Source organism: Typopeltis vanoorti, chromosome 11 (assembly GCF_054136105.1).
Source record: "Typopeltis vanoorti isolate ZY-2024b chromosome 11, IOZ_Tvanoo_1.0, whole genome shotgun sequence".
Lineage (NCBI taxonomy): Eukaryota > Metazoa > Arthropoda > Arachnida > Uropygi > Thelyphonidae > Typopeltis > Typopeltis vanoorti.
Window position 1 is genome coordinate 36,496,004 of NC_143559.1, and position 15,939 is coordinate 36,511,942.

General features: G+C 35.2%; 1 protein-coding gene across 4 annotated transcripts in view; it reads left to right on the top strand.

Moving 5' to 3' along the window:
- The window catches only part of shtd (anaphase promoting complex subunit 1), an 844,012-nt gene that overhangs the window by 185,555 nt on the left and 642,518 nt on the right, over window positions 1-15,939 (top strand). For all 4 annotated transcript variants that reach the window (XM_090401046.1, XM_090401047.1, XM_090401049.1 and 1 more), the window contains one exon: window positions 8,321-8,477. In XM_090401046.1, coding sequence (XP_090257172.1) covers window positions 8,321-8,477 — 157 coding nt within the window. The remainder of the gene's footprint in view (window positions 1-8,320; window positions 8,478-15,939) is intronic.

Below are 15,939 nucleotides of genomic sequence, written 5' to 3' on the forward strand. Positions count from 1 at the left end.
GCCAAACTGCAAAGATATCAGCTATGTATCTGTATCATAAGAATGGTTTGGAAAGATGTTATTCAGTATCCACTATTTGAATCATGAATCCAAAAACCTTTCACAAAGAAACACATATTAATGGAAAAAGTACTGCTTGTTAAGTTACCAGATACATTCAAAATAATCAAACATTTCTCCAGTAAATAGGAATTGCACCTGGATGCAATTCCTGTGTCATAGGAATTGCATCCAGGTGCAATTGGACCATAAATCTTCTGATACCCATCAGAAGATTTATGGTCCAAGGAGATTAGTGTTCCAATATATAAAGGAGGCTCAAGAAAAGAGTGTACTAACTATAGAGGAATATCATTGCGTCACTGTGCGAAGATTTATGAAAGGATGATGGCAATAAGACTAAGAAATAAAATAGACACAAATCCAAGAGAAGAGCAGTTTGGTTTAGAAAACGACAGTCAATTGTTGATTTGATTTTTGATGTAAGTAAAATGATGGAAAGACACTGGAAATTTGGAAATTATCTTCTTTTGGCATTTCTCTATTTGATAAAAGCTTTTGATTGTATTCAGTGGGAAAAAGTCTGGGAAAATTCTGAAAATACATCCATAAAGAAGAAAGAGTTATTATAAAGAATATGCATGTTAAGTCTAATAGCTGTGTGAAGGCTACATTTGGTAATTCAAAGCAGTTTACACATAATAATGGACTGCAACATGGAAGCATCTTATCTCCATTACTTTTCATTATGGTAATGAATAGTTTGCTAGAGATAGTTAATGACCAGAAAAAAGAAATAGCCATGTTTTCAGATGATGTGATTTTGGCCACATTCAGAAGATCTACAGAAGAAATTGGACAAATGGAACAATGTGATGCAGAATTATTGGTTACATATTAATAGCAAGAAGATTCTGAAGAAATATTATTTTCTTGACCTCCATAGAGTCACAAGACCTGTCACAGGAGTCTCATCTCATCCATCTATCATCATCTTATTGTGCTATCTTCTATCGAAGGTCAGCGACCATCTTGGCAAACAAACTGCGCTCTTGTGCTAATCTGAGCAGTTGTGCCCTGCTCTTTCCTGTCCACGTCTTGATGTTGTCAAACCATGATATTCTTTTTCTTCCTCTAGTTCCTTTGCCATCAATTCTTCCTACCAAAATAGTTTGTAGAAGTTGGTATTTGCTGTTTCTCATGATGTGTCCAAGATATGATGTTTTTCGTTTCTTGATTATTTGTACAAGATGTTTAGCTTTGCCAATGGATTTTAAGACATCTTCATTGGTAATTTTTTCTGTCCATGATATCTTTAGCATTCTTCTGTATAGCCACTTCTCAAAGGCTTCGATTTTCTTGATGGTTGTCGCCTTCAATGTCCATGTTTCAACTCCATAAAGCAGAATAGACCACACGTAGCATTTCAGCATTCGGCATCTGACTTCCATGTTTAGGTCTTTATTGCGGAATAGTGTTCTCATTTTCATGAAGGACTGCCGTGCAACTTCAATCCTTGTCTTTATATCTATTGAGGCAATGGATTCCGTGTTCCTACCACTCTCCATGCAAAAACTTATTTCTTACTCTTTTACCTACTTCCTTTTGTAATTTCCAGGGATGATCCCTTGTCATTGTTCCTTCCCCTCGTTTAACCATATGAAAAATCTCCTCAGTGTTAATACAATAATACCCTTCAACAGCTTATGATTGAAGGATGAAACATAAGCTGTTGAAGGGTTGTCATACTCCCCCCCAATATCCCCATATCAACATAAGTGTGTTGAAGCTTATGTTGATATGGGTATATGATTGAAACAATAGTTTCAATTATCCCCCCCCCCACACACACATTTCTATCCACTAAACTCTGCAGTCTGCATGCCCTCAGCCAATCCTCATAATCAACATTGTACATTCCTGATATCATTTTTGTTATCTGCATCCTCTCCAAGGTTATTTCATTCTCCTCCAAATCCTGGTGACCATATCTAAGCATAGACATGTGGTCTGATAAAAGCTTTATACAATGGGTCCACCACACTTTTAGCTCTCATAGTCAGTGTCCTACTCAATATTGCAGCAATTCTCTGGAATGTCTTTACACCTCCACAATATGTCCTTTGAACTTCAAATTTCTATTTACAATCACTTTAAGATCCCTTGGCTTCTTTCACTTAACAGTATAACTCCATCAAGTGAGTATGAAGCATCCCACCTGCAGATCCCAAATTTCAATTCCTTACATTTATCTGCATGATTCATTTGCTCACCTTCTCAGCTTATTTATATCCTCTTGAAGAGCTAAAACATCACTATTACTAATAACCTTCCCAAGCCTCACATCATCATCTACAAATAACTGAACATCTTCCTGTAATCCCATGACATTATCATTGCATTGCATTGACATAAGGATAAAACCGTAATGGTCTAAGTACTGAACCCTGTGAAACTTGTAACCTTACTAAACCTGATTCTGCTCTCCCATATACAATTCTCTGATATCCGTCAGAAAGCCAGTCATCAATCCAATCCACTGACCTGATATTCAAATTATGTTTCAACTTAACCTTCATTAAAAATGTGAAAGTTTTTTTCGGAAGATTTCAACTTAAAAAAAAAAAAAAAGACAGTGTATGCCTTAACCTCACCACTACTCTTATTAACTCTAACTGAAGTTTTTGTTAACTGAAAGTTTTTTTCGGAAGATTTCAACTTAAAAAAAAAAAAAAAGACAGTGTATGCCTTAACCTCACCACTACTCTTGTTAACTCTATTATAAAAGGTAATCAGATTATTAAAACGAGAGCACCCTTTAGCAAATTCATGCTGGCCTGCATAATAATATTGCTGTCCTTTACCCACTTCTGTATGAGTTCTTACCAAATTTCTCCAAAATCTTAACTACAGAAGAAGTACAAACAAGCTTGTAGGTTGATACCTCCATTCTACCACCACCTTATACAATGGCACTATCTTATCCTTCTTCCATTCTCCAGGGACCTGTCCCATTGCAGGATTTTCATTAAACAGCCAAGTTAATGGAATGGTCAGTTCCATAGCACATTTCTTTAAAACAGGTGGTGAAATTCCATGTAGTTCCCCTGCCTTACTGACAGTTAGCTTACTCAGTATTCGGAATACTTCCTCTTCATTCACTTCTGACACTTTATTACTCATTATCCTTCTAGGAATAAAGTCTGCTGTACTAGAATGGAACACACTAATAAAGTGATCACTAAATTAGCTCAACTATGTCACATGCATTGTTCACCTCAGTTGTCATCTCCATCATTTTTCCTCCTACTTATCACATAGCGAAAAATCTCCTTGGATTGCAGTACTAATCTCCTATTGTATTCTGATTTTTCTCTCCTTAGAGTATTCATGTTCTTAGCCTGAGCCTTATATTTCTCATGTAACTATTCTCCATCTCTCTTTATATGTCTTCCATAATCTCTTGCAATTCCGCTTTTCTTTCTCTTGTCATCCATTTAACTCCAAATTGCTTTGTTCTTCACTCGAGGTATACAGTCTACCATTGCTGTCAGCAATTTTTTGTTAAGTGTCTTCCGTGCACTACTAACATCTCTTCCTTCAAATTCTTTCATCCATTGTACTGCTGCAAGCTGGTGTCTAAGTCTATAATAGTTGCACATTTTATAATTCCACTTAAATTTCCTTCTGCTTTGATACCACCACATGCCTTTTCATCCTACAAGTCAGGATTACATGGTTGCTCTCATCAGCTGGGAGCAAGTATGACATCTTGGCCTCAATCATATCTTCTGATGCTGTGACAAAAGCCAAAGCCCTTCATCCTTTCATTTCCTCCATATACATTAACATGGCATTCACTCACTTTTAGTTGACATATATTATAGTTTATTACAGAATATCCATTAACCGCATAATAGAGGTAAAGATGCGATACAATATCGATAATGATTGGCTTGTAATATAAGCATGCATTCAAAAGGTCTTTTTCTATTGTTATGACTACACGTGTTAATTCACAAATTTACTAGATTAAGATGCATTTTTAAATGAAAAGTAGCCTTGCATGATTAATAATTTGCTAGTAATTTTAATTAGCATCATCAGAGTAGAACTGACACACTTGCAGAAACCATTCAAAAGCAGGGAAAATGTCTTAGGCATTGATGAAATGATGTAGTTTTAAAAACTCAAACTTCTCTAGATCAAGCTCTCTATTTTAGAGTTACAAGAAATGCTTTTGTAAATAAATTCCATTTCAGCTTGATATCCTTGAGATGGATATTGAATTGTTAGGTGAATTTTATTCAAAATTAGGCAAATTTTGCAAAATGCATACACATCTATGAGTTACATTCTCTATTCATTCTGTACACAAGCTATTCTGTAACTCTGACATGACAAAGTTTACTCAAAATGTTTTTTTGTTCTATTCCAGTTTTTGGTTTGCAAGGGCATAAAAGGCGCAAATTATGTCAATTTATCTATATTGTCATAACTCCACCCTGGATGGATAGAATTTAATGACATTTGGGATTTAGAATACATAAAATGTGGATGCATTTCAAATTTGGTTTCAGTTTGCACATTTTTATTTACAAAATGGTTTTAATTGATATTTATAATTTTCCACTGACTTGAATGGAATTTAATGGAATTCGTTATTTAAGATCTCTTTTAGAATTTGTCGAATCATTTTAATTTTGGTTTCATTTAGATAATATATAGTGGTAGAATTAGGCAAAATATAATTGTGTGGAGTACATTAGCTGAAAGTGGGCTGAATTAAATGCTATTGTTTTGCAACAGATATAAATTAATAGCTAAGCCTAGTGAAAGTAGAGTTTTCTCAGTTCAACTTGCAAGTCTAATGGATCAAATTAGTAAAAATTACTGATAAAATTTATTTAAAAAAAATACTGATTAGAAAGTATACCTGAATACTCTTGAAAGGAATATGGTGTAAAATTTCAAATTTAGTTAGAGAATTTTATTATTTTTTGTTTAGCGCTGAACTTATAATGGGGCTGAAATAGTATATGATTCCAAATAATTTTGACAGTGAAGAACCAAGAAATGTGCACAGAAACATGAAAATAGCAAAAATAAACATAATTTTGGAATAAATATGAATATAAAAAATGCTTAACAACACAACTAAAAAAACACTGTGATATACATTTCGAGGAATTTGTGATACTTTTATGGAAAGGAAGAGAAAGCTCTGAGGTTGTTGAGGCTATGAGATGACTAGATATTCTAAAGTCATCTGGTATATCTGAGGTGGGTCATTAATTGTTTGTTCTCTTCTGTACTGATTCAGGTATTTTTAGAGTGCTTCTAAGGGCACCATTACAAATATAAAAACATTATTCACTGGTTAGATTTGTGATTTGTATGAGTTACCAGCTGTTGATTGGTGAAATTGCTTCACTCTGCATGAAAGAGAACCTAATTTTTTGGATGCTGAAGAGATATTTATAATATTGCTATCCAAGAAAGATGAGAGGTTAGAGTAAGCCCAAGAAGAAAAATCTCAACTGTGCAGAAATTTGTCTGTTATCAGAAATAAGATGAAAAAAAGAGGTTCTTTTATCCAAGAAATAGGATTTATTTTTACTTGCATTGAAATGAAAAGGACATTAACAGCCGACTGAAGAATGGTTTGGAGATAAAGAATTTAGAATTGCGAAAGTTGATATTCTGAGTTGTTGAAAGGTTTGCAAAAGAAATGAAATGAAAAGGACATCAGCAGCCCACTAAAGAATGGTTTGGAGATAAAGCATTCAGAATTGTGAAAGTTGATATTCTGAGTTGTTGAAAGGTTTGTAAAGGAAATGGGAGGGGAGGTGGGGTGTATTCTCATTATCAAAACTGTGTATTGGAATATACATTCCCAGTTAAGGGGAGATGGTCGTTGATATTTAGAAGAAAGCAAGTAGCATAAAATCAGACCTTTGTAGAATAACTAGCATTAGTTATAAAGTTTGAAGATAAAGGTTCATTTACCATATTGCATTGTATCTAAATAAGGTGGTAAACTCTGTTATAGAAGACAGATCAGATGATGGGAGATTACTTCTTAAGATCTAAAAGATAATTCAGTAAATCGCATCTGAGCATAGAAAATGATAGTTTTTTTAATCCAATGATTAAAATTTAAACTGAGTTGGCTTAATCATAAAAATGGGCATCGATCTCTTTGAACTGTGTTAGCACTTCTAATTAAAGTTGGATGAAGTACTCTTTAACATGGGAAACAGGTACTATATTCTCTGAGGTCGAAATGGTTCTTCTTCCTTCTGTGAGGAGGGTAAAGTCAACTGTTTTTTCTTTAAGGAAATGTATCAACAGCTGTCACTAAAATTTGCATGCACTCATACCTGAAAGCTTAGTCTCTCTTACAGAAATCTCAGTAATAACCGAGATTTCTTCTTTTTTTATAATTAGAGATAAATAATTTCAGACTTGGATAATAAAATCCTCAGTTTCAAATACTCCTGTGTTCTTTAAAAGACACAAAAACAATAGTTAAAAAATTTTAATTTTTAATTACAGTTTTCTCAAAAGTCACATAAACCATTTCTTCCTATTTTCTCTTTTGAGATTCACAACTTTTTTCCTTTCCTCTATGAAAGATTTCTAAGTAGAATGGACAACATTAAAAGTCAACTTGCCATATGTATTTTCCAAAAACAGCCATTAAGTCATTGCTGTTCTAATAGAACATTTAATATCTAAATATATCTCTTAATATGAAAAATGCCATATATGCGTTCTAAAGTTCCTTTAGTTTCTTTCATACCTGTTATTTACTTACTTTTGTAACATAACAGCTTAAAACTTTAAAATGTCTTTTTTTTTTCTCTCTCTTTATGAATGGAACTTTTCCACTATCTTGTTCCAGAAATTCTTCTGCATATCATATCTATATCTCTCCCAGCTGTTTTTCCTAGTTACTACATTCTTTTCACTTCAATCATGAAGTGAGGAGACACCATTATCTGTTATCCTTGTGGCGCTTCACTTGAAAGGAGTCAAATTTCACACTTTCAGTAAAATAAGGAAGATTTTTAACTTTAGTATTTTGGACACATCTAAACATTAAAAATATAATCTTTATTTTGGAATACACTGACTTCTAACTGAGTGAATCTCCTACTGCATTCACAATATTTAAAACAGGATGCAACTATATAAAAGAAAAATTACAGTTAATTTGTGATTTTTCTTTTATATGTTCAACAATGTGTTGATTCTACATTGTTGAACTACAAGTTGATTCTACAAGTGGAATTCATATCGGCAATCATTATTAGATAAATATGTCATGGTAACATAAATGCTCTGTGTAAATGATTTTTTCCATTATATTTGAAAGAACTCAAACAAAATTATATAACATGATGTTAATTTTTTGTTTTTTTTTTAGAGATGGGGTTGAATATGTGCTAATTTACAGGCTGCAGGACAGACCTAACTGGAATAGTAGAGAATTAAAAGCAACTAACAGCAGCAGTCAACTGTGGAGCACAAACCAGCAGAATAATCAGAGAAATGCCGGTAGGATGAGAAGCCTGTTTTTTACCCAGTTAGGATAAGGTCTTTTGGCTCTCTCTCTGGTGAAAAATCAGAAGGGACTCTGAATAATTCATATTTGGAATGGAAGAGGACATTTACCAAGAATCACTGTGCAAATATTTGAGGAAAAGGAAGAAGTCAAGAGGTGGAATTTTTTCTATAGTTAATAGTGCAATGGTGGAACCATCTGAGATCTAATTTTCTTACTTTCATTCATCTCCTGAAAAAGCAGGTTTATTCCATTTTGTATTATACTCAGTGTAAGCCAGATACATTCATCTCCAATCAATCCTCAGGTTTATAAATATATACATACAAATCCTCTTTTGCACCCTTTGGATTTTTCTTGAATAGTTATTTATATAATAAAATAAAGCTGATTCCTCTGTAATTCTGGTATGTATACTGCTGAAACATGAACTATTTGGGATTGCACCACCGGAAAAAGAAATATTGGGCAAGCAGTAACCTAAAGTTACATTTCTCTTTTCACTAATCATGCCGTTTCCTGGTAGATTTGTCACAAAGGTAGTTCTTTCTGCAGAAAACTTTAAAATATGTAAGATTCAAGGCAGTAAGTAATCTTTCTTTTAAAAAAATATAATATGGTAAATGTTAAATAGATAATTTTACTTGTCTTTTGAATGTGTAATTTTTCAATTTTTGTTTTTATTTTTTTCACATTTTGTTAATAATTAAATCATTAGTGTACATAAATGCATTTTGCTTATTTGTTTAGATTTCTGAAGTTTGAAGAGAGCAATGATAAATCACATCTTATATTTGGAGCATCACAGACTGTTCCAGCAAGGGATGCTGAGTCTCTTGTTTCACTTAATATGGTTCTCACTTTGGATATAGGTTATGGTCTTACCCTTTATACTGGTTCCACAAAGGTAAATGCTAACATTTAATAATTAACATATTCATACTTAGGGGTGATTATTTTGTAAATGTTTTATGAGAAGAGTAAAATTTAAGCATTTATCTGGTATGACTGAAAGATAATTTCAGTTTTTAATAATTTAAAAAGATTTCTTTTTTACTATCAATGCAAACATGAAAGGTTGCAAAACCTATAGTGCACATGTAATGTATTAAAGGGAAAGTATGAATCTGTTGACCTGTTTCCTGAAAATCTGGAAGAAGGAGGCCATTCCAAAGAACAGAGTTACAGAAGAAAGAGGAGATGAAGTTGGTTCAGTACATCTGAAACTCAGTACTAAGTGGATGTAAATAGATCAGAAGCTGTCCATATTCTTACTGCCTTCAAGAAAGGGAAGCAATGATTGTTGTAGGTTCAGCAGAATATTGGCCATGAAATGGCAGAATTAGAAACTGTATCAGAGAAAGTAATTAGAGTGCTTCTGCAATAGAAGGAGCTCACATAACTACCTTGCTCTCTTCTGGATAGCAGCAGTCAGGTTTAAGAAAGTTGGTATTATATAATCAATTGAATAAAGGAGAGGAATCTAGAGCACGTTGCTCAAAATATTCCGTATAAAAGTTAGCAATTGGGGGGGGGGGGGGTAATGGCAAGCCCATGGCTATGCCTTCTTTTTGTAGGTAGAAAGTGTTTTGTCACATAAAATACCCAGAACGTAATACATGCACAAAGAGCGCCGTGATATCTGGAGGAAATTTGTTCTGTAAAAGAAGTATTGTGTCATCGATTGGGACATTCGTAAAGAGGGCAGAGATGTCAAAACTGACTAATAAATCATCTTTTTTTAATGTAATGTCTTTGATTATGTTTATAAAGTGTCATGTGTTTCTGATATAGGAGGGGGGAATGACCTACCAAATCCTTGAGTGCTGACACTAATTTCTTGGCTAGGTGATAATTTCGGCTGCCTATACCTTTGACTATTGGCCGGAGTGGTGTGTTTTATTTGTGCATATTTGGTAGAGCGTAAGTTCTCGGAGACTAAGCATGGTGCGGAGTCTAAGTTCGGGTTATTTTGTGTGGCAAAACGATTTCTACCTACAAAAAGAAAGCACAGCCATGAGCTCACCATCCCCCCCCATTGCTAACTTTTATATGGAATATTTTGAGAAACATGCTCTAGATTCTTCTCCTTTAAACTCCCAAGTCTGGCTTAGATATGTTTACGATGTTTTGCTATCTGGGCCCCATGGCTGCCAAACATTAGACACTTTCCTCAGCCACCTAAACAAACAACACAAACTCATACAGTTTACAGTTGAGATTGAAAAGCAGAACACACTTCTATTTCTAGATACACTTGTCACACATCTTCCTTCAGGCAGTCTTTCCTTCACTGTTTACCGGAAACTGACACATACTGGCCAATATATACACATAAACTCCTACCACCCAACACAAAAACTAGGTGTCATTAATACTCTAAAAAACAGGGCTTTGAAGATTTCCTCCAATGAACAAGCGTTTAAAGACGAATTTAAAGTTATCAGCAATACTTTCCAAAAAAATGGCTACAGCCAAAACACTATCAACCAAATTCTCTACAAGACATCACTAAAAACCAAAGATAAACTAGACTATAATAAAACAGAAACCATTCCTTACATTAAAGGGACATCAGATAAAATAAACAGAATAGTACAGAAATAGAACCTTAAAGCCACCTTTAAACCTCTTGCAAAATTAAAAAGCTTACTCAACTCATCTAAAGACCCACTCCCTCTGCTGACCCACCCTGGAGCATACCGTATTTATTGCACCTGTAATTTACCATATATAGGGGAAATAGGATGCACAAATCCTATCACACAAAAGGAACATAAATGACACATTAAATATAATAACTATGGTGAAGCTGGCCTTTTGATCATGCCTTGAAAACTTTACATAGAATTGACTGGAAAAGCACCAGTTGTTTACATCACACCAAAACATGATATGAACGTAAATTTTAGGAAAACTGTGAGATTCTTATCAACCACCCTAATCTTAACAATAATCCTGTAGATAATCCAGAATCTTAAATCTAATATAACAATTGTCATGTTAAATTAGGACATCATTGTTACTGTAAGAAAACTATATATGAAAGAATGTTTCTCTGATGTTATCTTAAATAGAATATAGCTTCGATGTAATTTAGCCGACCAAATTGTATTCCTATTGGTTAAACCAAAATACAAAATGATGGTACAACATGACAAAATTTCATGCCGGCTGGGGCGTCGCCCGGTTAAACAAGGCCCCTGTTGTTTTCGCCAGGGAACCAGGGTGAACAGCGAAAAGTCAGCTACTGGAACAAATCTGAAAACACACCCCAACTCAATATCACCAGAGTTAAAGATCAGTACTATCAACATAAGAAGCCTGAATGGCAAAGAAATGGAGCTAGCTAAGGAATTAGATAAGTACCAGATCGACATAATAGGGGTGACTGAAACAAAAAAAGACAAAAACTGGTGAGATCTTTTTGAGCAATAAATACAAAATGTTATATTCAGGCAATGACAATCAAGGAAAAGAAGGGGTAGCCATAGTATTCAACACAAAATACGAGGCTAATCCTCTTGAATGGCAAACAGTCTCAAGTAGAGTGATGTGGGCAAATATGAGGATGGGGAACTGGACAATGAGACTTATTTGTGCCTATGGTCCCACAGAAGGTTCTACTAAGGTAGAAGTGGAGGAAATTTTTGAGGCTCTAGAGAAAGCTACTGACACAATGAAAAAGGAAAAGTTGGTCCTTGTTGGGGATCTAAATAGCCGAGTAGGAAGTGATTGTCAGGCATACAAAAATGTTTTGGGAAAATTTGGAGAAAAGAGCAAAGCTAATAATGATGTCAAATACCTGTTGGATTTCTGCTCAGGATATGGACTGGTTATTACTAACACCATGTTCCAACATAAAAGTGTGCACAAATTCACATGTAGAGAAGAGGCAAAGAATAAGAAAAGTCTCATTGACTATGTTATTGTTGATAGTGATGTTTTCTCCCTGGTGCAGGACACCAGAGTGTACAGAGGATTTGAAATTGGAAGTGATCACTATTTAGTTATGAGCAGGATAAAATTGAATTTTATATTGAAAAGAATGACATGTAAGAAAGTTTTAAAGCGAATAAAAGTTGAACAGCTCTCAGATGTGAACTGTAGACTAAAATACGCAAAGATTATTGAAGGAAAAATGAAAGAGTTTGAGAACAGGAATCAAACCTTGGAGATTCAGTGGCAAGCCTTGAAGAAAACCCTGATTGATTCAGCTAGAGAGGCATGTGGTGAAGTTGTCTGCAAGGATAGAAAAATCAGAACTCCATGGCGTAAACAGGAAGTTAAAGAGGCAGTGAATGAAAAGATGAAAGCATATCAAAAGTTCCTGGCAAATAAGTCAGCTTGTTTTCTTAGAGAACAGAGACAAATGTAAGAAAGCTAAACAGTGTGTAAAACTAGCTGAACAAAAGTCATGGGAGGACTTTGGCAAGAACATAAAAAATAAATATCAAGAAGGTGGTAAGATATTCTGAAGGTTGTTGAAGAAGCTTAGGAATGGAGGAAAGAGTGCTGTAAAAGGAGATAGAGATGATAAAGGTGACATGAAATCCTTGAAGTATGGAGTAATTACTTTGGAAATTTCTAAATGAAACAAGCAGTGATGACAGCACAGTGATAAAAAACACTGACCAGGCATGCAGTCAGGAATACATATGCATACTTGAAGTAGAAAAAGCCATCAAAGGCTTTTTCTACTTCAAGTGGAAATGTGGAAAAGCAGGAGGAGTAGTATTCGACCAGAAATGCTGAAGTATGGTGGTATAAAAGTCTTACAGTGGCTGCACTGCATAGTTCAGAATTCCTGGACAGAGGGACGAATTCCAGACGATTGGAGTAGAGCTCTCATTTTTTTTATTTATTTATTTTTATTATTATTATTATTCCGGGCAACTCCAAGGAGTCGACAAACTCATCGAGGGAGGCCCTAACATCATGTCAAGAACAACTATTCGACATTCACACAGTTTATAAACCTTGCCTTGAACTCATTCACGGTCGTAGCACCCACAACAGACTCTGGAAGCTTATTCCACTCCTTCACACTCCAAGTAAAAAACCTAGCTCTAACACTCTTGTCAACCACACTCTTGCCCAGCTTCCATGCATGGCTTCTAGTCCTCCCACCACCAGTCCTATTTTCAAAAATATCTTCTGGATCAGTCTTATAGAAATCCTTCAGTAATTTGAATGTTTCAATCATATCACCCCTCCTCCGCCTGTTGACCAATTTCTACAACCCACAAATCTTCAACCTATTCTCATAAGGTTCATTCCACAGACCTGCTATCATCTTGGTCACTCGTCTCTGGACCCTCTCCACTTCCTCCCCATCACGAAGAAACCCTGGTGCCCATAACTGGGCACGGTAGTCCAGATGGGGTCTTATCAAGGCTCGATACAGAGGAACAACAACTTGTTTGTCTCTGCATGTTAAAGTATTTTTCAGAAGCCAAGTGATTTGATGAGCTCATTTAGCCGCTTTTGCAATGTGCCTCCTAAACTTCAACTCCTTATCCACCAACACTCCCAAATCCCTGGCCTCATCAATCTCCTGGAGTACGGTTCCACCAATGTGATATACTGCTGCTATTCTTTTCACCCCAAAGTACATAACCTTGCACTTTGCCACATTAAAAACTCTTCCTTCTTGTTCCTAATACTCCTAGTATTAGTGTACATGAATTTAAGACCCCCATTAGCCCCAACCCTACCTTGATGCCTTATATTAACTATCCCATTCTGATTTGTTGTCCTTATTCGCTCGGGCATATTATATTCATTCATACATTCAACTGCCTCTCTAAGGACTGTATATCTACTCCCCCCCCCTTTAATACATCTAGTTTCCCTGATTTTGCACATCCACTACATTCAGCATCACATTCTCAAGTCTCCTTACACCGTAACCATTCAAATGCAAGCCATCCATTTGAATGCACATCCATCTTATATAGATCCTTTTGCCCATCGAACTCACTCCACACGTCCACAAATTCCACACCACTCGTCATACATAACCCACGCATAAAATCATTTGCAATTATGGCCCTCCTTTTAAACATTTTACTGTCATACCGTGGCAAAATACTAATCATTCTACTCTCTCACTCTTTTCTTTTGCTACCTCAAACAATTCATTCAGGTCCTCCATCATTTCCATTTTATCTCCTTTCAAATCATTCGTACCTGCCACAACAATCATTTGTTTCACCTTTTCCTTTTGCTCTCTAATAACAGTTACATCCTTTATGGTCGCACCAGGTTGGTATGGTTTTGTCAAATCCTCTACTAACACACACCTTGTACTAACGAGTCTCCATACAGCAATCTTTCCTTCATTTTGTTCATGTTCACACTCATACGCCTATTTTTCCTATCATACTTTTTATTATTGGCTGGTTCATTCAGTCGACTTTTGCTCATACGCTCTAGCTGCTGTTTTGCCTGATCCCACTCATTGCATCTATCTCATCCTTTTTATTCCCTGTAAAACCATTAATATGCTCTGAATTAATACTATCATTCACACTTTCTACATTCACACTCTCACAGTTCTCTGGTACAACCTCGCCGTTTCTTGTCATATCACTATTTTCTTCATTCTGAAGTTTGACAAAAATATCACACTTACGACCCGAAATACACTTTAATTCCTCATTCTCCCTACATTTTCTACACACATTCACTCCTTTATTATTATCTAACCACACTCCAACCGCACTCCGCAAAGCGTACATTTCGCAGAGAGTACACTGAATCATCTCCTTTACATTACCGTTCTTGAATAAAGATGGCAAACCATCATTACTGGCCCCCATTTTCCTTCGTACAGGAGCCATACTTACTTGTAACGTATTTTATCAAATTATAAAATGAAACACCAAAAACACACAAACAGACACACTAAGATACGCAAGGCAAACAAAACTACGTAATATTCAAGTAAATTTATCAATGATAACTGAAAATAACACTTATCTTATCAGGAGCTCTCAACGAACACTACACCCTCATAGTACCCATATATAAAAATGGAAATAAAACTGAATGTGAGAATACAGAGGTATTTCCCTACTGAGTGTTCCTGGCAAGATCTATGCAAGTATACTTGAGAAACGGTTGAGAAGAATTGTGGAAGAAAAGCTTGGTGAAGAACAAGCTGGATTCAGGTCAAATAGAGGCTGTCAGGATTAGATCTTCACTTTACGACAAATAGTGGAGAAATCATGGGAATATAACAAAGATCTGTATTTAAGTTTTGTCGATTTGGAAAAGGCATATGACAAGGTGCCAAGAGAGAAGCTATTCAATACACTACAGTTATACAATGGGGCATTATATCAAGCAATACTTCGTTTTTATTTGAGTTGTAAGTCAGCAGTTAGAATTGAAGGAAGTACAGGAAGATGGTTTAATGTTAAAACTGGTGTGAGACAAGGATGTACATTATCCCCTCTGTTTTTCATTATCTATATGGATCACATTATGAAGGAAAGTGGTATTAAACCTGATATCAAAATTGGAGATGTTAATGTCAGCTCTTTGCTTTATGCGGACGATGTTATACTTCTAAATAAATCCGCTACAAGTCTGCAAGATTCTCTGACTAAATTGAGTAATTGTTGTAATAGATATGGCATGAAGATCAGCATTAAAAAGACAAAGACAATGAAATAGGCAGAATCATTGAAAATGTCAACTGTGTTGTGAACGGAGAACCTATGGAACAAGTAAAACATTTTAGCTACTTAGGCACGATTTTTAGTGAAGATGGTAAATTAAATATGGAAATAGACAACAGAATCAACAAAGCTGGTATGGTAGGAAGTCAATTGAATAAATTCATATGGAATAAGAGAGAAATTAGTCGGAACACTAAATTACAAGTCAGTATTCAAACCAGTTTTAACCTATGGATCTGAGAGCTGGGTCAGAAGTGAAACACTTGACCAAAGACTAGAGACTACAGATATGAGAGTCCTGAGAAAGATTAGAAGCATGAACAGATGGCATCAATGTCAATATCATATTAAAAACGCGAATATTCGGAAAGAACTTGACATTGTCAGCATCAATGATATGGAATGCGTTAGCAGAGCTAATCTCAGGTGTTATGGTCACTTAAACGGAATGGGAGAGGAAAGATTAGCAAAACAAGTGTTCTCTGCCAAGTTGGCAGGAAAACAACCCAGAGGAACACCAAGATATAGGTTGATTGATACGGTACAAAGTGCCTTAGATGATAGAAATATATGATCTGGTAATGTTGTAGTCTTGACAAGCAACAGACTGATTTCGAGGAAAATTGTAGATAGGAAGTAAATAATGATGTAAATTTTTCATGTAGTACTATCATATCCTGT